The sequence below is a fragment of the Peromyscus californicus genome, unplaced genomic scaffold (genome assembly GCF_007827085.1).
Source record: "Peromyscus californicus insignis strain IS unplaced genomic scaffold, ASM782708v3 Scaffold_21__1_contigs__length_65335640, whole genome shotgun sequence".
Classification (NCBI taxonomy): Eukaryota; Metazoa; Chordata; class Mammalia; order Rodentia; family Cricetidae; genus Peromyscus; species Peromyscus californicus.
In genome coordinates, this window is record NW_026294514.1 from 62,793,541 (window position 1) to 62,819,165 (window position 25,625).

The window sequence follows — 25,625 nt, forward strand, 5'->3', positions numbered from 1 at the left end:
GAGAATTTGAAAATAATTGATCTCCTTGGAGGAGGGGTGGTTAATTGGTTGGTTGAGTTTGTTTTTATTACTATTATTTTTAGTCATGTATGTGTGTGAGCTGGTGCCTGTTGGATCACCTGGAGTTGAAATCACAGGCAGATTTGAGACAGTCTCCTCTTACATAGTTCTGGCTGTCCTGGAACTTGTTATATAGACTAGACTAGCCTATCTCACAGAGATCCACCTGCTTCTGCTGGGATTAAAGGCATGGCCTACTATGCTCGGTGACTTCTTTGGGGAGTTTTTAATACTAAATAACTATAGGATCCCACACTTGCAGCGTGTTCTTTAATATATAAATGCTTTTTTAAGCATTTTGTGTAATCTTGTCCCAACCTGAAGACCCTGGTTTTATATGTTGCTTGTATTTACAACTAAATACAAAATACACTAAAATAATGTATTTAAAATGTACTGTATTTAATACACTAAAACTAGGCTAGGTTAAAGATCCCATGACTGCTGTGTGGCAGCTGTCCTGCTGTAGTGCACTCATGGTTCTTTCTTGGCTTTCCCTTGTGACTATACAGTAACATACCCTGTGGTCTCCATCTGTTCCTTCCTAACAACAAATAAAAAAGCCTGTGACTTTTTATGTAGATATTTCCTCTTTGGGGGGCAGGGAAATCCAAGACAGGGTTTCTCTGTAGCTTTGGAGCCTGTCCTGGAACTTGTTCTGTAGACCAGGCTGGCCTTGAACTCACAGAAATCAGCCTGCCTCTGCCTCCCAAATGCTGGGATTAAAGGCATGTGCCACCACTGCCTGGCAATTTCAAATACTTTTAAGGAGATTGCTTACTATTTCAAATTCTAGCTGAATGTTGTTCATGCCTATAATCCAGCACCCTGGAGACAGAGGTTGGAGGATCATTAAGTTTGAGGCCAGCCTGGTTCTCCTAGCAAGGATAAAATAAAATAAAAAGTGGCACAAGTTACATGATAAGTTACATGAAATTGTGAGTATCTGCCAGTTAAGGTCCTCCTCTGCCCATTCCAAGAATCTTATCTACCAAGACAATCATATAATACTTAAATAGCATAAAAATAAACAAGGACTATGCAGTCTGGTCTGCAGACTTCCCGAGACTTCCTTTTGTTCTCTTCTGCCCTGGCCCTGTCTCCGTTCTGAGTCGTCGGCGGACATCCTAGCTGCATCTTCAACCCTCCATCCCTCCCTCCTCCCGTTGCGTCTTTCTGGCTCCATTGTGTGTGGAGTATGTTTCTTTTCTCTCTTCCTTCTCTGACTCCCACTTTCTCTCTCTACTCTCTTCTCTTTTCTAACTTCTCATTCTTCCTTCTTCAACTGGCCACTGAGGTTCTGGCATGTACAGTCAATCTGCTTACTATAGAGAAGTTGATGTTGACCATTTCCACTAAGACTCCTGGAACCAGAGTGTTCATCCCCAATGCCTCTCCATGGTTGCTAGATGATATTTTAAGTATTTTAGTTCATTCCCTTCATTTTCATCTCTCAAAGAAATGGATCTGGTCCCTGTTCCTCTGACAGGTCCTCTGGTTTCTCCCCAGCCCTCCCTTCCCACTCTGCTACCTCCTTCATCACTGCCTCTGCATCCACTTCTGGCTCCAGCTCCTGTACTAGCTCATCTAAGTTCTTTTTTGTTTTTAGTTTATGCATGAGTGTTGTTCCTGCATGTATGTATGTGTGCTACATGTGTCCAGGTGTCTGTGGAGGCCAAAAGAGTGCCTTGGATCACCTGGAACTGACACTCCAGATGTTTGTGAGCCACCATGTGGGTTCTGGGAACCCAAGCTCTCAGCAAGAGCAAGAAGTTCTCTTACCTAACCACTGAGCTACCTGTTCAGCCCCCACATAGATCCCTTAACATAAAAAGATTCATAAAACCTTCCCTTTAAGCTAAGAGCCTCCCATTCTTTCTTGTTATTTGCTTTCTTTCTTTTTTTTTATCTTTCTGGAGACTCAGTACTTTGCAAGCTTTAATAAGTTTCACTCTGAAACTTATCATTTTACTCTGAAACTTAAAATATTTTGTTTTTAGCCGGGCGGTGGTGGCGCACGCCTTTAATCCCAGCACTCGGGAGGCAGAGCCAGGCGGATCTCTGTGAGTTCGAGGCCAGCCTGGGCTACCAAGTGAGTTCCAGGAAAAGGCACAAAGCTGCACAGAGAAACCCTGTCTCGAAAAACCAAAAAAAAAAAAAAAAAATTTTGTTCTTTATTTATGTTTGTATTTGTGTTTGTACATGTATGTGTGAGCATGTGAATGCCACAGCTTACATGTAATGGTCAGAGGACAACTCACGGAAGTGGCCTCTCTCCTTCCACCATGCGGGTAACCCAGAGATTCAATTCAGATCATCAAGTGTGGTGGTGAGCACCTTCACCAGCCCTGAAGCGTATTTTAAAGCCGTTGGTTTTCTTACATGTGAGAGCATTTTACTGGGCTGGTCCTGAATAAGGGAGTCCTAATACCAAGAGGATCTTCCAGTAGCAAAGGAGTGCTCCTCTGCTCATCCTCCTTACAAACACCAGGGAGCCTTTAAAAGAGATGGCCTGGCTGACCCAGAGGGTGGTGTTTATAAATAGTACCCAGCACCCCCTCCTTTAAAGCCTGTCTCCCTAATCCTCTCTCTAGATTGGAGGTGACTTGACCTTTGAGCCTTAAAACTCAGGTCATTTTTTTTTCTCTCAAAATTCTGCATAACAAAATGCTGTTGAAGCAAAAAAAAAATTTTATAATTTTATGTATATGGGTGTTTTGCCTACATGTATGTCTGCGTGCCACTTGTATGCAGGACTCACTGAAGTCAGAAGAGGGCACTGGATCCCTGGAACTGGAGTTAGAGACAGTTTTGAGCTGCCATGTGGACGCTGGAAATTAAACCTGAGACTTCCGGAAGAGCAACCGGTGCCCTTAACTGCTGAGCCATCTCTCCAGCCCCAAAGCAAAAATGTTTTCAACCAGATGGTCAGTCATCAGATCTTGTCTTTTACTTTTGGAAGCCAGCGTTTGGGGAATTTTTATTTGGTTGGTTTTTATTTTAGCTTATTTTGTTTTTGTTTTTGAGACAAGGCCTCACACTCAATTCTGCTTCAGCCTTCTGCACACTAAGATTTCAGGCCTGGGAATCAGTTGTTTGCTTGTTGGGGTAGTTCTGTCCCTGTCTCTGTCTGTCTATCTGTCTATCTCTCTCTGTGTCTCTGTGTGTGTGTCCGTGTCCCTGAGATTCTGAGAAGAAGCCCTGGGAACCCAGCACATTGAGAAACTAGCCCACCAGAGGCCCGGCCTTTCTTTTTACTCCTAAAGCCACAGAACTTTAAGGAGCCTTAGTTACTTCCACTCTACCACCTTTGGATAGGACTCTTTTTTTTTTTCAATTGGTTTTTTGAGACAGGTTTTCCCTGTGAAACAGTCCTGGTTATCCTGGATCTCACTCTGTAGACCAGGCTGGTCTCAAACTCACAGAGATCCACCTGCCTCTGCCTCTCAAGTGCTAGGATTAAAGGCGTACACCGCCGCCGCCACCACCCCCCAACTTGGATAGGACTCTCTTGTATTTCTCTGGTTTCTTATTGTTTATAGTAGATTCAATATAATAAGTTCCTATGACTGTGGAATGAAACACTTGATCTAGACATGGGCAGTTTTCAGATTAGGGTACATGAAAGAAATGTTGAGCTAACCAAGAAAAACGTTTTATGTGTTTGAGTGTTTGCCTGCATGTGTGTGTGGGTGTGTGTGTGTGTGGGTGTGTGTGTGTGTGTGTGTGCACAATGTGTGTGCAGTGCCTGTGGAGGCCAGAAGAGGGTGCCAGATGCCCTGGAACTGGAGTTACAGGCAGTTGTGAGCCACCTATAACTCCTGTTTTAGGAGAGCCAGTGTCTTCTGGCCTATCTGGGCACCTGCACTTGTATGTACAAGCCCACAGAGAAGCCCACACACAAATACCTAATCACAAGTAAGGTGTGGGAGAATTAACAGCCATTAAGAGCACAGGTTTCCTCTGGCCAGAGGACCTGAGTTCAGTTCCCAGCATCCATGTCAGGCAGATCATTGTCACCTTTAACTCTAACCCCAGTGGAGATACCCTTGGCCTGCATGGATACCTACAGACAGACACACAAACATACACATAGTTTTATTTGTTAACATTATATATAATGACATCATGTCTCCCTTCCCTTTCCTCCAAACCTTCCCGTGTTCCTCCCTACTTGCTCTCTTTCAAATTCATGGCCTCTTTTTCTTTTCTTTTCTTTTTTCTTTCTTTTTTTTTTTTTTTTTTTTTTTTTTACCGAGGCAGAGTTTCTCTGTGTAGCCCTGACTGTCCTGGAACTTGCTCTGTAGACCAGACTGGCCTCATACTTAGAGATCCACCTGCCTCTGCCTCCCAAGTGCTGGGATTAAAGGTGTGCATCACCACCACCACCACCACCACCACCACCTAGTGCTTTTTTTTCCCTTAATCTTATTGATACAGATATAGATATGCTTTTTTTTTTAGAATATTTTTTTAAACTTTATTTTATGTGCATTGGTGTGAGGGTGTCAGATCCCCTGGAACTGGAATTACAGACAGTTGTGAGCTGCCATGTGGGTGCTGGGAATTGAACCCAGGTCCTCTGGAAGAGCAGCCAGTGCTCTTAACAGCTGGACCATCTCTCCAGCCCCCTAGATATGCATTTTAAATAGTAGAAATAAATCTTTTGCATCCCAAAGTTTTCTTGCTGACCTGTGCCAGGGGTATATTCTCGTCAGATGCAGCTTGAGCTGAGACTGTTTCTTTAAGGCTTTTCTGACTGTAGTTTTTTGCTAAGAATGTCTTTCCTGCCTGTGAGTCAAGAATTACAGACATAATTGCCATTTGTGTTTGGGTGTGTTTTTTAGTTTCCAGACAGTCTGATGTGCATGTTCCTGTAGTGAGTACATAGAACATGACTGTGACCTTTGCAGAGCATCTTCTGAAGATGTGGGGCTTCAGGTGTCTAGGCCGAATCTGAGCGCAGAATGGGTTGACAGGGCAGCAGTTTGAGTTGTTCCCCCTCTTAGAATGGAGAAGCTTTCTTGTGTATACAGGGATAAGAGGCAGATTTTTAATACTTAAAATTGTAAGTTATGACTTAAGTAGAAATATATACACCGAAGTTGCATTTAAATTCAGCTTTCTTCAATTTTTCTTCCAACTTTTGCATTAGCTTTCTTGACTCTGGCACCAAAATTTGTTTTTCTAGTGGTCTGTTGTTGTTCTCTGGATGTGTTATTACTATATCACTTAACTTATCAAACACAGAACATAGAAAACATATTTAAGTTAGAAGCCATTTTTTGATTAAGATTATTAGTTGACTAGTCTATAAATTGTAGCAGCCATGAACCACAGAAAATCACATAAAGTATATAAAATCTGTTATATATAACAGTTGGCATTTGGATTATATCATATCTTTCTCATTTTTAAAGATTGTAAGATTGTTTAGAGCTGAGCATTGGTGGCGCACGCCTTTAATCCCACACTTGGGAGGCAGAGGCAGGTGGATCTCTGTGAGTTTGAGGCCAGCCTGGTCTACAAAGTGAGTTCCAGAACAGCCAGGGCTACACAGAGAAATCCTGTCTAGGGGTTGGGTAGGGGAGCAAACAAAAGTTTTTTTTAAATGGCAAACACTCTCTTTTTTTTTTTTAAATATGCATTGGTGTTTTACCATGGGAAGTTTCTGATCCCCAGAAATGAGTTACAAATAGTTGTGAGCTGCCATATGGTTGGATGCTGGGAGTTGAGCCCAGGGCCTCTTAAGAGCAGTCAGTGCTCTTCACCTCTGAGCCTTTCTCCAGTGCTATCTTTTTATTAGTTTTTATGTTCTTTTTAATCTTCATCTGTAGTCCCTTTTCTCTCTTAGTTGTTTTGGTTTGTCTTTCATAGTAAATGTCTTCTTGATTTTTGATGGTTCTTGGCTGACGTGTGTGTGTGTGTGTGTGTGTGTGTGTGTGTGTGTGTGTGTGTGTGTGTGTATGTGTGTGTTCATATGCCACAATACTTTTGTGGAGGTCAGAGAGGTCAGAGGACAGACTTGGGGAATCTGTTCTGCGCTTTGACCTTGACATCCAGCGATCACCCTCAGGCGGTCAGGGTCCTGCAGCAAGCACTTGGGCCTGTGGGATCAATCCAGTCCCTGGCTGTCCGCTCATATTTAAAAGCAGGACACTGAAGGTTATTTGAGAGTCCATGCTAGTGAGTGAGGCTTATGGCTGTGACCTTCATTATAGTTTGTATGGCTCAGTTCTTTGGCAGGACCCCTGTCATCTGACCTCTTACGTCGTTTACTATTTGGCTGATAAGATTCCTTTGACACGTTTCAATTTCTTTTTCACTATTCGTTTTTCTGGTCCTTGCTTACAATTTCTCGTTGCTATCTTTGAGTTCTTTTTTTCCTCCCAGTACTGGGGATTGAACTAGGGCCTTGAAAACGCTAAGCAAGCTCTCCACCACTGAGCTACATTGAAGCCCTTTGCTCTGAATCCTTATGTGAGATGATATAGATAAAAATCTCTCTGGCGGTCTCTGTCTCTTCCTTTAGGTACCTTTTGGACTTTCCTGCATGCACTTACCTGCTTTCGTGGGAAGTTTGGCAGACTTGCTGTAAAATAAACAGAGTTGACAGGAGCAAAGTGAGGCCCTCCACTGCACAGTCAGTCCCTCTTGGAACCTTCCTTTTCCTTAATCATACTTGATCAGAAATTGGATGAACCTTCGGGACGCTGAAACAGGGAAGATACTCTGGCAAGGAACAGAAGACCTGTCTGTCCCTGGTGTGGAGCATGAAGGTACTTTGCAGCCCCTTGAATGCACAAGCTGTGCCCAGGGCCAGAACAGACCCTGGCATCAGGGAGCTAAGTAAACAGCCAGTAGACAGGTGAGCCCTCCCGGCAAACAGAAGAACACTTCTTGTTCCGCTTTTACATTTCTTTCTCTCACTTCCCCAAATCCACTTTAGCTTTGGACCATACCCAGATCTGGATGTGGTGCCTCCTATCTGTAATTCCAGCACTTTGCAGAGTGAGATGGGAAGATGAAGAGTTCAAGGCTAGCCTCAGCTATATAGTTAATTCAAAGCCAACCTTGAACCACATGAGACCCTGTCTCAAAAAAGAAAAGAAAAGCTATAAGCTAAGATTTAAACTTTTTCCAAAAGAAAGTTTTCATTTTTATCTCTCTGGAGGAAAAAAGAAAAGGTAAAGCATTTCAAGGAATCAGAATATAGAGAAGGCACCTACACAGCCTGCATAGAGAGAGGATGTTAACAGCCTGAGCCTGCCAAGACCAGCTAGGTGAAGCCTGTAGAGACACCAGGTCTCGTGTTCCTTGGCAACATGTCACGTGTTGACCCAGTAGATCTCTGCCTCCTTCAGCTGGAATGTAATGCAGTTACCAAGGCATTTAATGACATTTCATAAACATAGCACATTCTCTAAGGCAGCCAAAGGAACTCCCGGGAACCTAGAGCATCATAGTCCTGTGGCTCTCATTTAGAAGGGTACCAATATCTCTCTCTCTCTCATCAGCCCGTGTGCCCAAGAAAATCCTCAAGTGCAAGGCAGTGTCTCGAGAATTGAACTTTTCTTCTGCAGAGCAAATGGAAAAATTCCGCCTGGAACAAAAAGTTTACTTCAAAGGGCAATGCCTAGAAGGTATTCTGCTACGTGTGTACCTGGAACCAGAGTGTGGAAGAGTAGGGGCTGAGGCAAAGCAGTGCTTTGAGAATACCAACTGGATAACTAATAGAATTTCTACATTCCGCAACACTGGGGACCCAGTGACAACAAAATAAGGCTGGGCACAAAAGGGACTTGGAGCTCCCTGGGACTGGAAGCTGGGGTGCCTGTGCCTATCCTGTACCTGATGTGGTATTACAGTGTGGTCTTGAAAGAAGCAGCTATGATGAAGTATAGTTTAAGGCTGTACCTACACATCATAAGCTGTAACTAGTAGGGACTTCCTGCATTCAGTTCTCAAATTGTAAGAGAAATGTGGGCACCATGAAGCTAAAACCCCAAAGGCCTTTCGACCTCTATTTTAGTGTCCATCTCGCTACTCCTGAGAAAGTACTGCTTAGGCGGGCAGTGCTGACACACGCCTTTAATCCCAGCACTCAGGAGGCAGAGGCAGGTGGGTCTCTGAGTTTGAGACTAGCCTGGTCTACAGGACTAGTTCCAGAATAGCCGAGGCTACACAGAAACCCTGTCTTGAGAAAAAAAAAAAGAAGAAGAAGAGGTCTGTGGCATGAATCAGAAGAGAGTGTGTAAGGTCTCTGTGTCCTTTAGTAGGCCTCTGGTTTTGGAGGTATCTGATGGGTTCCTTTCATGGTTCTGGATAGGAAGAGCCCACTCTAAAGGAGAGGGACCAATAGCCTATGGTTCCCCATGCCCACAAATAGCACCTGCTCACTGGCTTTTCCTTCTTCCTTCAGAGTGGTTCTTCGAGTTTGGCTTTGTGATCCCTAACTCCACAAATACCTGGCAGTCCTTGATAGAAGCAGCACCTGAGTCCCAGATGATGCCCGCCAGCGTCCTAACGTGAGTGAGGTCTCAGGGAATTTCAACATGTGTCTCAAAACAGGCTTTCAGGCAGGTGGGACTCCTGGTCCTGTTCTCAGGCAGAGAACTAGAGAGAATAAGAGCAGAATTCCCAGGGGTGTGTCAAGGTTACCGAGTTTTGTCCTATGAAAAATAACAGGTTCGAAACCTTTAAACCACATTTTAAATTTCCCATTCACTCTGAAGACTTGTCTTTGGGTGATAATATGTTTGTTTGTTTGTTTGTCTTGTTTTTTTGAGACAGGATCTCTCTGTTGTAGCCCTGGCTGCCCTGAAATTCAACTCGTAGACCAGGCTGGCCTAGAACTCACAGAATTCTACCTATCTCTGCCTCCCCAGTTCTGGGATTAAGGGCATGTGCCACCACACCCAGTCTTAAAATAACTATTGTTAAAAATAAATCCCAGCACTTGGGAGGCAGAGCCAGGCGGATCTCTGTGAGTTCGAGGCCAGCCTGGTCTCCAAAGCGAGTTCCAGGAAAGGCGCAAAGCTACACAGAGAAACCCTGTCTCGAAAAACCAAAAAAAAATAAATAAATAAATAAAATAAAATATAGTGGCTAAAGAGATGGCTCAGAGGTTAAGAGCACTGGCTGCTCTTCCAGAGGTCCTGAGTTCAATTCCCAGCACCCACATGGTGGCTCTTAACCATCTGTAATGAGATCTCATACCCTCTTCTGGCATGTAGGCATACATGCAGGCAGAATGTTGTATACATAATTAATAAATAAATAAATAAATAAAACCCTCAGGTGATTTGATATGGCAGTAATACTCCATTTTATAAATGGGAGCACTGCCATTTATGGCCCAGTAGGAATGTTCTTTCCTGGCATGCACGAGGTTCTAGGATCCCTCTCTGGCACAGACAGGAAAGGAAAATGCAAGCAGAATGGGCCACTGAAATAACCATCTAGCCCCATCCTCATAGTCCAGGTGCCTCGTTTAAGGTTCTTTGGTTGGAAACCACAGAGACAAACCCTGACTTGAGTTAGACCAAGCAGAGACCTCGAAGCTTGGAAGAGATGTCTGTGATGTCTTCCTAAGGAGTAGCTGAGGGAGGGTGCTACTCAGGAAAGAATCTGATTGGCATGAATAGAATGCTGTGACACCCCTATGCAAGGTGAGAGAGGGGTCATTCAGCTGACCCAGAGACGAGAAGAGGGATTGTCCACAAAGGAAGAACAGAGTGCTACTACCCAAAGTCAGGAAGAGTGCAGCAGGGCAAGGTACCTTAGCTGTCTGCTTTAGTTAGTATTGCAGAAGAAAATGCCTCCCTGAGGTTGGCCCAGGACCTGCAGCCATCCATTAGTAATCCAGCCAGAGGTGTCCATGGGAACTGTATGCAGAGCACTCTGCCAAGACAAAGGCATACTCTTTTGTTTTGTTTTGTTTTGTTTCGTTTTGTTTTTTGTTTTTTCTTTTTGGTTTTTCAAGACAGGGTTTCTTTGTGTAGCTTTCGAGCCTGTCCTGGAACTCACTTTGTAGACCAGGCTGGCCTCGAACTCACAGAGATCCGCCTGGCTCTGCCTCTCAAGTGCTGGGATTAAAGGTGTGCACCACCACCGCCACCACCACCACCACCACCACCACCCAGCTCAAAGGCATACTCTTATTTCTGACTTCTGCGCTTGATGGGAACAAACAAGTCATGTAAGTTAAACACCGTGTAAGAATCTAACCCAAATAGACAACACTTTTTAATTTTGTTTTGCTTTGCTTTGCTTTGCTTTTGTTTTGAGACAGGGTCTCACTTTGCAGCCCTGACTGGCCTGGAACTCACCATATAGACCAGGCTGACCTGGAACTCACAGAGATCCACCTGCCTTTTCCTCTCTAGTGCTGGGATTAAAGGTGTGCACCACCATGCCTGGCTTTGTTTCCATTCTGAGATAGCCCACTATATAGTCCAGACTAACCTTGAACTCAGATCCTCCTGTCTCAGCCTTGTGGATGCTCGGATCATAGGTGTGCACCACCACACCTGACTCTGAACAAGTTGTGATGCCCAACTAAGTCTCTAGGTGGTAGGTGTGCCCAGCCCGGAGAACCCAGATGGCACCCTCTGTGGAAGTGGTGCCTTGGCCTGTGGCACTCAGTGTCTTTGCCCTCTTAATTCTCTCCCACAGGGGCAATGTCATCATAGAGACAAAGTTCTTTGACGACGACCTTCTTGTCAGCACGTCCAGGGTGAGGCTTTTCTATGTCTGAGAGAAGAACTTGTGTGCACTTCAAGAATTTGGAATGGGGGCAGGAGGAAGCATCACTTTTTTCCTCCACACATTTGATTTTTGATACTCCAGCTGATTCCTTCAACACAGAACCCACCTGTGGCACCAGGAAACCAGCTCTGTATAGGTAGCCAGTTGGCTTTTTCTCCCAAACCTCCATCTTCACTGACAAGACTAAACTCCTAACCCAGCCAAGGGCAGGGACAAGCCTTGACTCCTTCCTGGTGCGAGCATGGGGACAGACCCATACCAGGAGCCACACTGCGTCTGTCACCTGCCCCACCTCCTTGGGCCCTACAGGCTTCCTTTGGCCTCTGGTTTTGAAAAAATTTACCTTTCTGACCCATTTAGTTCTTTTCCTACCACCTCTATTTCATACATTCTCCTACCTTTAACTTGTAAAATAGACGATGATATTATTATTACATAATGTAATTAAAGCATTAAAATATTCCTACAGTCTTTAGCATGGCACTGCTTCCTTCTCTCGTCTTTTCTGGACTGTGAATCTGTCTTCATGAAGGAAGAAAGATATTAATTCTCACATTATAGGATTACAAACTCTCTTTCACTCCAGAAGTAGATGGACAGCTCTCATTCCCAAATGCCTCCACTGCTGCTTCTAAAAGTGGACGTCAGAAGATGGTGGTGGGGACACACGGGCTGGGGCAAGGCTCAGAGGGTTAAGACGACATCAGGAAACCGGCGTGGGAGGAACACAGACCTTCTGCAGTGCTCTGGAGTCTGACCCAAAAACCAAAGGAGTTCTTTGGTAGGGACTCAACTCTGGGCCACAGCGACCTCCATTCTCCTTTACAAAATATGAACAAGTTCAAGTTGTCTGGCCGCCAGAATGGTAGACCTCAGGCCAGAGGGCACTACCTGGCTCTTTGGTATAGCCTAGTTCCCCCACCCCCTGCCATCTTTCCTAGTCCCTGTCTCGTGAGGAGTGGGTGAGGAGGAGGTACCATGCATTCTGATCGTGCCAGCAGCAACTTTCAGGGACAGTTCTCTTGTTATCTTGGTTTTCATTTCTTTTTTTAGGCAAGGTTTCAGTGTAGTGCAGGCTGGCCTCAAGCTGCCTGTAGCTTCAAGGATGACCCTGAACTTCTGATCCTTCTCTGTACTGGAATTACAGATGTGTGATACCACATACAGTTTATGGGGTGCTGGGGTTCCAGTCTAGGCTTCTGTGCATGCTAGACAAGCACTGTACCAACTGAGCTACATCCCTGCCTTAGAGAACTATTTTTCTTTTTTTTTTTTTTCTTTTCGAGACAGGGTTTCTCTGTGTAGCTTTGCACCTTTCCTGGAACTCACTTGGTAGCCCAGGCTGGCCTCGAACTCACAGAGATCCACCTGCCTCTGCCTCCCGAGTGCTGGGATTAAAGGCATGCACCACCACCGCCCGGGAACTATTTTTCTAATATCCAAAACTAAATTAAAAAAAACAGGGTGAGGGGCTAGGAATGTAGCTGGGTATGGTGGACACACCTTTTTTTTTGTTTTGGTTTTCGAGACAGGGTTTCTCTGTGTAGTTTTGGTGCCTGTCCTGGAGCTAGCTCTGTAGACCAGGCTGGCCTCGAACTCACAGAGATCCACCTGCCTCTGCCTCCCAAGTGCTGGGATTAAAGGCGTGCGCCACCACCGCCTGGTGGCAGACACACCTTAATACCAGCACTCCAGAGGGGGAGACAGGAAGATCAGGAGTTCAAGGTCAGCTCCAGTTACAGGTTTAAGACTGCCTGGGTACAAGAGACCTGCCGCCACCACCACCACCCCACCCCCCACCCCCCCACCCCCCGCCGCAACACACACATACACACACACACACACACACACACACACACACACACACACAGGAAAAAGATGAAACTGGATAAAGGTTTCCTCTTGTCATCTTGAAACCCCATTCTCCTCTGCTTTCCTGAACCCTACGCGCTCCCCAGAATTCCCTCAGGGAATGTTACCAGTGCTGGACAGATGGCAGTGGAGAGAGTAATACCTAGAAGATACTTCCCCAGGGCAGGCATGATGATTCACCTAGCACATGGGAGGCGAGGGCAGAGATCGGTTCAAGGTCATCAACTGACAATTCAAGGTCATCCTCAGCTACATAGCAGTTTTGAGGCTATGACCTACGTGAGACCTTCTCTCATCCAGACAAAACATTCAGACTGAACCCTTTGCTGGCTTCTCTGAGAAAAACAGAAAGAATTACATCCCAGTTGTTCTTGGAAGCCGCCTGTCTCTCTAGGGTAGAATATATATGTCCTGAAACAGCATTGTCGACACAGCCATGCGATGAGGTTTGAGCCAACAGGACAGCAGGACGCCGAGGGGTTGGAGGAGAGGAGGGGCTAACACAGACCCCAGCTGAGCTCATGGGAACTGCAGGACTGTACCCTAGGTAGTCATCAGCATCAGCTTTTTAAAAAAGAATTAATTATGTCTGTGTGTGAGTATGTGCATAGGAGTGCAGGTGCCCCTGGGGCTAGAGTTACAGGCCTGATATGGATGCTGGGAATGGAACCCCGATCCTCTGCAAGAGCACTCTTAACCCAGGAAGCCACCTCCGCAGCCCCCAGGTCAGCTTTTATAGGGTGAGTGAAGACTGAAGTTGAAATTGATACCCAGTTGCTTGAAGGCTTGAGTTTTTTCTGGATACTCTGAAACTTTATTGGAAGAAACATGTAGACAAAGCCTGGCACAGGATGTGGCCACTGGTTTTCCAAAATTGGTAGGTACTTGCTCAGATCCCCAGAGAGTCTGATTCCAGAAGTATGTGACGTGACACCCTTGCACACAGAAGCACCCCTCAGGTTGGGGCTGTGTTCAGCAGTAGAGCCCAAGGGTTCAGTGCCCAGCAGTGCTGGTGACTGGTGTGGACAGTTGTAGACTGCTGTGGGACATGCTAGTGCAGCCATTGAACGCTATAGACACAGACGCGTACATGAGGATGGCCCGAGGCTGGCCCAGTCTCTGCAGTGCGCTACTGGGCAGAGGCGACCCACTTCTGTCCTGTGCAAACTGAAGGGAAGCATTAGCTCCGGTCACTGCAGAGAGGAGGGAATCCCAGACCACACTGCCTTGGGCAGATTTTAGTGAGAACAGATCTCTGGAGGAAATTTGGCACAGCTTTGCTATATGCCATGCAGTAAACCTCTCACTTTCCCCCCAGTGTGTTACTTGCCAATATTTTAAGCCCTTTGAAAAAAGTCTTGGGGGTATTGCTTTTGTGTTTTATTTGTGGGCCTGTGTCTTAGAGTCTCATTATGTAGGCTGGCCTCAAACTCATCACCCTCCTAACTCTGCCTCCCTCCTATTAAGATTATAGGTGTGGCCACCACACCAGTTGAAATTGTTCTTTTTAAGTTTTGGGGGATTTGGGGAGGGGGGTTGTTTTTTTGTTTGGTTGGTTTTTGGTTTTTTGAGACAATGTTTCTCCATGTAGTAGTTTTGGTGCCTGTCCTGGATCTCACTCTGTAGACCAGGCTGGCCTTGAACTCACAGAGATCTGCCTGGCTCTGCCTCCCGAGTGCTGGGATTAAAGGCATGCGCCACCACCGCCTGGCTCTTTTTAAGTTTTTAATATTTATTTTGTGTGTGTGCACCAGTGTGGAGGTCAGAAGATGACTTGAGTGAGCTGGATATCTCCTTCCACTTTGTGGGTTCCAGGGATTGAACTTCCGTTGTTAGGCTTGGCAGCAAGCATCTTTGAGGGTCCCACGTGGTCTTTTGTGGTGAGGGATATACCAGGCACTGAGTTTGGCTTGCATGGTGAATGCCACCTTCAGGCCACACTCAGAGACTGTTAAATCAGTAAGAGGCTGTGCTCTATGTCCGCCTGCGTTGACTAAACCCCATCAGGAGGAGAATATGACAGATGGTTTTCATAAGATGGGAATTTGTAGGGAGAGATGTCCAGAGGATGAACAGAGTCAAGAGAGATTCTCTGTGCTCACTCAGCCCACCAAATTGCTTGGCTGTTGGTTGGTTGGTTTTGTTTTTTTAAGATGCTAGGGATGGGTCTTATACATGCTAAGCATGTGTTCGATTGTTGAATGACAGCCTCAGCCCTAAGGATATTTTTGAAAATAAGAGGGCTAGAGACTTAGCTTAGCAGTTAACATAGAATAAGACTTGCAGAGGAGCCAAGTTCTCTTCCCTGCACCAGCACTGGCTGCCTCACAACTGCCTAGAACTCCAGCTCAAGGTATCTAATTAATGTGTATGACCTCCACAGGTACCTGCACTCACATACACAAAATTTTAAAAAATGAGGGGACTGCAGAGATGGCTTGGCAGTTAGGAGCACTTACTGCCCTTACAAAGGACCCAGTTCAGTTCCCAGCATCCACCTGGCAGTTCGGAACTGTCTGTAACTCCAGTTCCAGGGGATGCCACACCTTCTGACCTCCACAAGCACCAGGCACGGACACGGTGCGCATACACACACGCAGGCAGATATGCATACGTGTTTGAACAAATCAGTCTAAAAGGAAAGATGCTAAGATTCAGTTCCCATCATCCATATGGCAGCTCACAACCATCTGCAATTCCAGTCCAGGGAATCAGACCCCCACTCTGGCTTTCACTAGTACTAGGCCTGCACATAGAGCTCGTACATACATGCAGGCAAGATATTCATCCAAAGAATTTTTTTTTTTTTTTTTTTTTTTTTTTTTTTGGTTTTTCAAGACAGGGTTTCTCTGTGTAGCTTTGCGCCTTTCCTGGAACTCGCTTGGTAGCCCAGGCTGGCCTCGAACTCACAGAGATCCGCCTGCCTCTGCCTCCCGAGTGCTGGGATTAAAGGCGTGCGCCACCACCGCCCGGCCCAAAGAATTTTTTTTTAAAGAAAAGGAGGGAGTGGGGAGGAAGGGAGGGAGGGAGGGAGGGAAGAGGAAGAGCGGAAAGCCTTTGCTTAACCTTCTGCTCCTGTCACTCTGAATTTCAGGCTTTCTGAAAGTGTCTTAACCCTCCAGGCCCTCCTTACTCCAAAGCCTTTGTCTCCCCTCTGTCTCCCCCTAGTGGCCCCTCCCAGACCTCTCGATTCTCCACTGCACCTGACCCATTGCCTTCCGTGGAGAATCTCAGGTTTCAAGAACCTGTCTATGTGCACTGCTCCTGGATCTTGGATACTCCTCCTTTTTTCTTCTATAACTTAATTCTTCGGCAATTTCATACACACACACACACACACACACACACACACACAATGTAGTCTTCATTTTCTTCCTGCTCCCTTGACCCAAGTGTTCAGTTTTTGTCTTTTTAAACTATTGTGTATCAAGAACATACTGTGTGCCAGTTCGTTGAGCCCTGAACGTTGACTCACATTTCCTGAGCACGTTTTCAGGCAGCAGGCACGGAATGGTGGAAATACCTTGCTGGAAGAAGTGAGCCCCTCACCTCCCGTAGATTCCAGCGGGGAGCGGCAGGAAGCAAAGATGGAGCTTCAAGTTCTGAGTCACACACTTAGGAAACAGAACCTGTAGCAGTGGCAGACCAGGCCCATAGGATTGGTGGGTCCCCAGCAGCCAGCAGACTGGAAAGCCAGCTTTTCCTCCATTTCCTCTGCAAAGTCTGTGGAAACTGTTGTCAGTAGCAGCAAGAGTATATATACCTGACTTGCCTCTGGATCCGGGAGAACTTGGTTGTGGTGGAGAGCAGCCACTGCCGGGCTGAAAGGAAAAGGGAGGGAGCTGGGCAGAGGAGGTCCTGCCTTCCCACAGACTCAGATGGACACCTCCATGTGGACGGGCTGGGGCTTCGAGAGCAGCTGTCTCCATCCTCCATTCTCGTCTAAGGTAGACTCAGGAGTATTGACTTCACTCTATAAGTATCATCTCCAGCCCTCCAGACCTTACTTTGGTCCCTATAGCCAACTAGGGACCACTGGCTGCCTCTACCCATCCCCATTCACACTGCAGTTGATAGCCTGAAAGAGTATCCTAGATGCAGGACTGATCACCAGTCCTTTCTAGGGACTTTCCTGTGGCCTTAGCCTGGAGGCAAAATTCTCTGCTTCTTTTGTCAAGTTCACTTTTAGCACTTGCTAGTGACCTAGTGACTGTTTCAGAGTTCTCGAAACACAGAGCCAGGTGTGGTGATGTAACGTGGAGGCCGAGGCGGGAAAATCCAAGTCCAAGACCTGCCTAGGCTACCTAAGTGAGACTCCATCTCAAAAATGTTCTTTTCTGGTAGATATGGTGGCACATGCCTTCCATCCCAGCACTAGGCTATCCTAATCTACATGGCAAGTTCCAGGCCAGCCAGGACTACAGAGTATGACCCTGTCTCAAAACAAAACAAAAAAAAATTATTTTCTACAATTTGTGTGTGTGTGCACACGTGTGTGTGTGTGTGTGTGTGTGTGTGTGTGTGTGTGTGTGTGTGTGTGCGTGCGCGCGCGCGCGCGTGCACATGGATTTGCATGGGTGGAGGGCAGGTGTGTGTATTTGTGAGTGTCTGTAGAGGCCAGAGAGGATGCTGGATTCCCTAGAGATGAAGTTCTAAGCCACCTAACCTGGGTACTGGAAACCAAACTCCAGCGCTCTGCAAGGGCAGCAAGCACTTTGAACCCCTGAGCCAACCTCTCACCACACCTCAATTTTTTCAGAAAAAAAAAAATAAACGTTAACTATTTTTAAGAGAGAGACCTCAGCGACTATCTTTGCCCTTCACACCATGACAGGCACAGCAGGAAAGCATAAGAATCAGGCACCCACCAGACACCGTGTGAGTGCCCTGACCTTGGCCCCTCGCCCTCTGTCCCCTCACTGATTCCTCAGTCACCACACAAACCTTTAGTTCTCCTGGTAGCTCTCCATGCGACATAGTCTTCCTGAACCCTTGTCAAGCAGCGGGGCCTACACCAAGGAGGTGGAGACAGCAGGCTTAGGGGTCCTCACGGACCTGTGAACTGCCACCTTCCCTGGGTTCTTTATCTGCCTCTCCCTCCCTCCCCGTCCCCAACTGATCACTGAGTAACACTTTCCCTTTTTTCAATGAAAAAGTTGATATTCTCACTGTTTTTAGCTGTTTACTCCTTTTATTTTATATGTGTGAGTGTTTTGCCTGTATGGACATGTGTGCATGGTGCCGTGGAGGTCAGAAGTTGGTGGATCTATTGGAATAGAATGTGGATGCTTGGTAGCCACCGTGTGGGTACTGGGTACTGAACCCTGACAAGTAACAAGTGCTCCTAACCACTGACCCACTCCCCAGCCCTTTGTTTCTGTTTCTGTTTTAGTTCTGAGGTCCTGGGATTCAGATCCAGGCCTTTGCACATCTCTACAAGCATGTACTACCAAGCTGTACCCCGAGCCCTCCAGGTCTTATTTTATCGGATTATATTATATACACAATTTTGTATCAACTTTTCTCTTGACGTTTTAATTTTTTTTAATTTATTTTTTGTTTTTTTTTTTTGTTTTTTTTTTTTTTGTTTTTTCGAGACAGGGTTTCTCTGTGTAGCTTTGTGCCTTTTCTGGGACTCACTTGGTAGCCCAGGCTGGCCTCGAACTCACAGAGATCCGCCTGGCTCTGCCTCCCTTAATTTATTTTTTGAAACAGGGTTTTTCTGTGTAGCCCTGGTTGTCCAGGAACTCACTGTGTAGACCAAGCTGGTCTCAAACTCACAGAGATCCGCCCACCTCTGCCTCCTGAGTGCTGGGATTCGAGGCATGTGTCACTACACCATTTCTCTTGATATTTTAAAATGAGCTTTCCCCTACATTGTTCAAAACTATTTGTATTGGGGCTAGAGAGATGGCTTAGCAGTTAAGGGCACTTGTTGCTCTTGCGGAGAACTCGGGTTCAATTCCTAGCACCTACATGGGGGTCCACAACCAACCCTAACTCATATTCTAGGGGATCTGATAACTTCTGGTCTCTGCAAGCACCAGGCACACACACACACACACACACACACACACACACACACACACACACACACACACAAACACTCTCAGGCAAAAAACACACATAAAATAAATCTAAAAGTTTTTGAAAAACAAACTTATGTGTAATCCTAGAAAGAAGGGTACTGGCTGGCTGGCTGGTGGTGTCGTACACCTTACTCAGCACTCTTTGGAGAGGTAAAGGCAGGCGGATCTCTGTGAGTTTGAGACCGGCCTGGTCTACAGAGGGAGTTCCAGGACAGCCAAAGCTACACAGGAAAACCCTGTCTCAGAAAAAAAAGAAAAAGAAAGGAAGGAAGGGGAGAGAGAGAGAGAGAGAGAGAGAGAGAGAGAGAGAGAGAGAGAGAGAGAAGCAGGTGTCTCACATTGACAGTTCTTTGTCAGGCATAATGGCACATGCCTATAATCCTAGCACTCAGGAGGTAAAGGCAGAAGGATCAGGAGTTCAAGTCCAGCCTGGACCACAAGAAACACTGTCTCAAAAAACAAACCAACCAAGGCTGAAGAGATGGCTCAGTGGTTAAGAACACTGGCTGCTCTTCCAGAGGACTCAGGTTTGATTCCTAGCACCTAGGTGGTGACTCACAATCTTCTCTAACTCGAATTCCAGAGGATCCAATACCCCTGGCCTCTGGGGGTATTACACGCACATAGTACCCATACATGGCAGGAAAATAATAATAATTAATAATAATAATAATAATAATAATAATAATAATAATAAAAGCATGAAGAGCTATAAAAGCAAACAGTGGCCAGGCAGTGGTGGTGCACACCTTTAGTCCCAGAACTTGGGAGGCAGAGACCAGCCTGGTCTACAAAAGTAAGTTCCAGGACAGCCAGAACTGTTATACAGAGAAACCCTGTCTCAAATCAACCCAATTCCCGTGCTATTTCTGGACTGAGTCAGGACTGAAGTCTGCAAAGCAATCTCTCAGTGTTCCTGGCCAACACTCCTCTACCTGCTGAACGTTTCAGCATTCACCCCTTTTTAAATCGGTGCTTCTGGTGAATAATGTTGCCATGGACATCTTTGAGTCTAGTACCCGCCCCAGCAGTCCTGCTGTCCCTACAGTGGTTTCCTGGTGGGCAGTTTCTTGGTAAAGAGTACATATGTGGGACAGTAGGAGGGCTTAGTACATGAAGGTGCTTGCTGCCAAGTCTGCTGACCCAAGTTCATGGACCAACTCTGACCCACACATGCATTCCTGGGCATACACCTCCATGTGTGCACCCAAGTGCATGCCCACACACAACTAAAATAAAATATATTTAAGAACATGTGCTTTTTTTATGTGTGTCTTTTCTTTTTTGTTGTTTTATTTTTGAGGCTAGGTATTACCATATATCCCTGGATGGTTTGAATCCTCCTGCTTCAACCTCCTGAGTGTGGGCTTATGGTCGTGAACCACCCTGCCCAGTGTGGGTGTTGGCCCCTAAGAGGGTCAGAAGGCTTCCCAGATAGGCCTCTATCAATCTCCCCCCCTGCTCTCTCCCCAACCTGCTGATGCCAATTACATCCCTGGCCAAGGGCACACGGGCTCCTCTCCATGCCAAGCACAACCCCAAACTGCCTGCGACCACGGAAAGAAGCAGCCTAAGAAGGGTTCTAAGCTAGACTGTGGGACCAATCCCCTCCTGCCTAGTTCAGCACATATTCCCTGAGCCCTGGCGAGGGTCTGTGTTCTGCAAGATCAGCTTTTTTTGGGACACCAGTGTCCTTCAGTATGTTAATAGGCTCCATTGAAAAAATCCAGGTCAAATAAATGTAGAGAGCTACATGTTAAGCCTTCTTGGAGACTCAGCACTCCTGGGTATATTAAAGGCCCAGTGGGGCCTTTTACAAGGGGAAAAAAAAACCTTTTCCTATCACTTCAACAAACAGGATGGCTCTCGCCTCCCATTTCTCAGGTGTGCCAGATTTCAAACTGCTCGACCATGAGGTGGAGGGGGCTCCCCCTTTTCTGGGAGCCCCTCCAAACAACTGAGGTAGTTGAGGGATGAGGTTACCTTCTCCAAAGCAAGAATAATAAAGCTATGAAATCCAGTCACCAGAGGCTGAAGAAAGGAAAAGAAGCTTCAGGCAGAGGGAACACAGTGGCCAGTCAGACGGCCTTGGGCCATACCCCATCTGTTGAGAAAGATTTGAGAGGAACTAGAATCCTGTTAAGACATGGCCTTCGAAGGTCAGAGAGATGGCTTGGTGATTAAGGTAATTCTTGCTCTTGCAAAGCACCTGGGTTCAGTTTCCAGGACCCACCCATATAGTGGCTTATAAACATCTATAACTCCAGTTTCAGACGATTCTACACCCTCTTCTGGCCTCTGTGGGCACCAGGCACATGCATAGTACATGAGCATACATACATACAAAACATTCATGCATAGAAAAAATAAAAATAGGGGTTGGAGTCAGGCATAGTGGCACAGGCCTTTAATTTCAACATTCGGTAAGCAGAGCCAGGTGGATTTCTGCAAGTTTCAGGTCAGCTAGGGCCACAGAGTGAGACCCTGTTTCAAAAAAAGGGGGTTAGTAGCATGGAGAGATGGCTTAGTGGTTTAGAACGCTCTTTCAGAGGACTAGGGTTTGAGTCCCAACACAACCACCTATAACTCCAGTTCCAGGAGACCCAATGCCCTGGCCTAACCACCGAGGGCATGATATGTAAGTGGTACACAGACAAAACACCCATACAAATAAATAAATATGTGCATCACCACCACCCAGCTAAAAATAAATATTTTTAAAAGAAGAAAAAAATTGCTTAAAAATAAATAAGTTGGGTCTGGAGAGAGAGCTCAGTGTTTAGAGCACTGACTGCTCTTCCAGAGAGCAAGTTTGGATTCCCAGCACTGACACGTCAGCACACAACTATCTGTAACTTCTGTTCTGGGGGTCTGCTGCCCTCTTTTGGCCTCTGTGGGTACTACACACACATAGTGCATATATGTACAGGTAGGCAAAGCACCCGTACATATCAAGATAAAATATTTTAATTAAAGAAATAGAATGGCTGGGCAATGGTGGCGCACACCTTTAATTCCAGCACTCACTTGAGAGGCAGAGGCAGGTGGATCTCTGTGAGTTCAAGGCTAGCCCGTTCTACAGAGCTAGTTCCATGAAATCCAGGGCTACACAGAGAAACCTTGTCTTGAAAAAACAATAAATAAACAAATAGAATGTAATTTTTGTTGTTGTTTTGAGATAGGGTTTCTCTGTGTGGCTCTGGCTGTCCTGGAACTCCATATGTAGACCAGGCTGGCTTTGAACTCAAGAATTCCATCTGCTTCTGCCTCCCAAGTGCGGGGATTAAGGCGTGTCCCACCACTACCAAGCAATAATGAAAAAAAAAATTAAGTTAAAATCTAGGGGATGTCAGGCAGTGGTGGTGCACACCTTTAATCCCATCACTCGGGAGGCAGAGCTAGGTGGAGGGAGATCCAGGACAGGAACCAAAACTACACAGAGAAACCCTGTCTCGAAAAACCAAAAAAATAAAAAGAAAGAAAAAAAGAAATCTAGGAATCCGTGGCTGATATGTAGAACTGAATTGTATTGCAAAATAAAAAAAAATAAAAAATAAAAAAATTTTAAAAAATTAAAAAGTAAATAAACATTAATTATTGAAATTGCCTAAAAAAAAAAAAAAAAGAAATCTAGGGCTCCCTCTGATTGAGTATCTTATGTCATGTGCCAACTCTGAACCACTCAGTGCAACCAGGACCAAGTCTAATGAGTTATATGAGGAACATTCTCCAGGAGGAAAAGGAAACACTCTTTATTTCAAGCAGTTATCACCAAAAGGATGGAGGGAGGATACAAGTGTGTCAAGTGACCAGCTGGCACTCATTGTTGCTATGGGAGCAGCTTTGATGGGGAGCCTGTGGGCATGCATGCTCCAAGCTGGGTCCCTTGCTTATGCTAAGAACATCATGGAATCCACACAAGACATCAGCTGGCCGCATTTTCTCCAAGAAATGCACTTATAGACCATTCACCCAGTATATGAGCACAGTGGGCCAGATGGCATTAAAACCTTTCAGCTATTTCCCAAGTTAGGCATCCATAACTCCTACGAGTTCAAAGCTAAGGTATCCAGAGACAAAGGTCTCAGGTGACAGCCTTCCACCCTTCCCTGGGTGGCCCTATCCATATGATGAAAACAAGCTGGCCATGGTGCAGAATCGGAGTACACTGTATCAGGGCTTGGCTGCTGGCTACGTTTGTTGGAGACAGGCCTGTGAGACCAGACCAGACTAAGAGAAGCCCTAAAGAAAGCTGGGCACAGGCCTTCTGTCTTCAAAAAACACTTTCTACCAGGAGGGGACCACAGAGAGGTCAGAAGCCTGAGGCAGGCAGGGATGGCCCTTTTCTAGGACACGCACATTGACAACCCAGACAGAGCTAGGTTGGCTCCCGGAGGCACTGTGCACACAGACCATCTGCAGTGAGCCGACAACAGGACATGACTGCAATGCTGGTCCCCGAGGGCAGCCCGGGACCTGTAACTCAGGGGAGGCCCTAGCACCGGAAGAGCCTTTGGGTCCTCAGCTCTGTCTCCGGAGAGGCCTAGGGTCTCCCCTCCAGAAAAAGGACCAGGTCCCGGGAATGAGACATTAACCGCCTTGAGGGGGTTGCATGGGATGTGACACTGACTCCACATTGACTAAGGTTCCAGCAAGAGAGAGGGAGGCAAGTGTAACGAAGGGAAGGTACCTCCCTGGACCGGGCCCATGGAAAGGGCTCTTGTCTAGACCTAACAAATCTCTCGAGACCCTGCAGCCCTGTGCCCACCAGAGGGCGCCCGTGGTTCACGAATCTTTCAGTCCTTTCTAGACATTGGCGATGTTGGCCGCAGGATCTTGGTGACCCTGAACCATTTGGAAAGGTCCCCAGGTTGTGTGCTAGGCTCGGGACCAGGTGAAAGTATACCAAGGGTGGCAGTTCCCAGGACTAATCTCCAGAGAATAGGATGCAGACTCAATGTACATCTGGATGTCTCAGAGAACTAGGAAGTCGGCAGGGAGTGGGCCTTGGTTCAAGCCTCACACTATTATCCCCATTTTCCAGAAGACAAGATTGATGCCGCAGCAAGACTCACTCACTGGCTCCCTGTTAACATGGCTGTCAGATCAGTATTTTCTACATGTTGGCTGCAGCCTCAGGGGCCAAGTTGAGCTGCTCCCAGCTTCGTGCACAGCTGTCACGTGGAGCGCACAGCCCTTCACCTGCTTTGGAGACCTTCCCCTCCTGGATTCAGGGTTTGGAAACATCCTAATGACCAACTGTCCTGGGATGAGTCTGGGTTTCTTTCCTGGAGGAACCGGCAGAGATGAAGACTGGGTACACAGGGTTCCACCAAAGCCTGTCTCTGATCTGGGATATATCCCTGCTGAATGGTGCTGAGCAGGACGGTTACAGCTACAGCCAAAAGTCCTCTTGGCCACAAGGTGAGATGAGGCAGGCTCTGTGTGCTCCGGGGTGGAAGGGAAGAGACTGCAGTAGTACATACTACAGGGGCAGGTGCTGGGTCTCTCTCCTGCTGCCCTGTGTCCCATCTCTTCCCCCACTCCATCACCTTAACCCTAACCATTCCATATCCCAGCCCTTCCCCCTCCCACTTCCAAATTCCCCTATCTCCCCTTCCTGGGACACCCTCCCTGACTCAGTTTCCTTTGTCCTCATTTGGGGTCTAGGGTCACTAAACAATTTTGGCTTTTTTGCCAGGGTTTCTCCATGTATGTCCTGGCTGTCCTGGAACTTGTAGACCAGGCTGGCCTCCAGAGTCCTGAGGTTAAAGCTGTAAGTCAGCACAACCAGCCAGGGATTTTAAATTTACGTCCTCTGAACACCTCTCCAGATCAGATGACTCCTTTTAAATGGAGAGGACCCGAGAGCAACTGCAGGTGAGGGGATCGAACACACGATGCTTCCTTCCTTTGGAAGCTGGATCCCAGGAGTTGAGGTGTCATCTTTTGGCAGTCAGAAGACTAAGGGCCCGGATCCGTTTTCCCAACTAGCTACGTAACTGAGTCTCAGCAGCTGTGGCCAGTGTCCTTCAGTCTCCACTTCCTTCTAGATCCACCCACCACCACAAGGTCCCTGAGAACGTCCATTCCCTCAGTTCCCGGCTGCAATCTAGTAAAGCTCATCTCCCACACACTCACAGCCCTGTCTTTCCTCACCTTGAAGAGCTGAGGTGCTCCATATCCCAAAGTTAACCAACTCAACCTGGCAATAGCACCCCCTACAGGCTGCCTTTTCTCAGTCTGGAAAATGCCAACCACCTCTACAATGCGCTCTAATGGAAAGGTGAACTGTTTGCCAGATGAGGCCAGTCCCGGTGTCAAACCAGTCTCTGTATGAAATGCTTTGGGAGCTAAAGGCTTAGCTGGCAAGAACCATGAGCCACCACTAGGGGGAAACCACTAAACCCTATGTATTACTAGGACAGCAGCCCAGAACTTCACATCCAGCACATTTCTCCAGTTCACATCTGGCACCCAGTGGCGTTAAGTCCAACTTCCAGATAGAGATGTTGGTACATCAGTAGGAAAGAACAGACCTAATGGAACCTCGATGTCCTGTGGTCAGACTAACTGCAGGCCTATCCAGACCCCCCACCATAACTAAAAAAAATACAAGAACATTTAACCTTTCCTATACCAGTGCCTTAATCCTAATACTACCCTCGACCCTCTCCAGAAACCAGGTGGTAAACAGGTCAGGGATATACAATCACTCAGGAGGTTCAGGGGTCGGGAGATACAGGAGACATTCTCAAAGAACTAGACACACACACACACACACACACACACACACACACACACACACAGAAAAAACGAGGCTGAGACACTCAC

General features: G+C 46.6%; 1 protein-coding gene across 2 annotated transcripts in view; it reads left to right on the forward strand.

Moving 5' to 3' along the window:
* Positions 1-11,310, forward strand: part of Pde6d (phosphodiesterase 6D) — a 45,628-nt gene extending 34,318 nt beyond the window's left edge. The window contains exons 2-5 of one of the 2 annotated variants that reach the window (XM_052750524.1): positions 6,751-6,839; positions 7,578-7,703; positions 8,483-8,588; positions 10,738-11,310. In XM_052750524.1, coding sequence (XP_052606484.1) covers positions 6,751-6,839; positions 7,578-7,703; positions 8,483-8,588; positions 10,738-10,819 — 403 coding nt within the window. In that variant the 3' untranslated portion in view covers positions 10,820-11,310. Of the gene's footprint in view, positions 1-6,750; positions 6,929-7,577; positions 7,704-8,482; positions 8,589-10,737 lie in introns of those variants that run through there. The other variant, XM_052750525.1, reaches the window with a different exon arrangement.
* Positions 11,311-25,625: the final 14,315 nt, after the last annotated feature.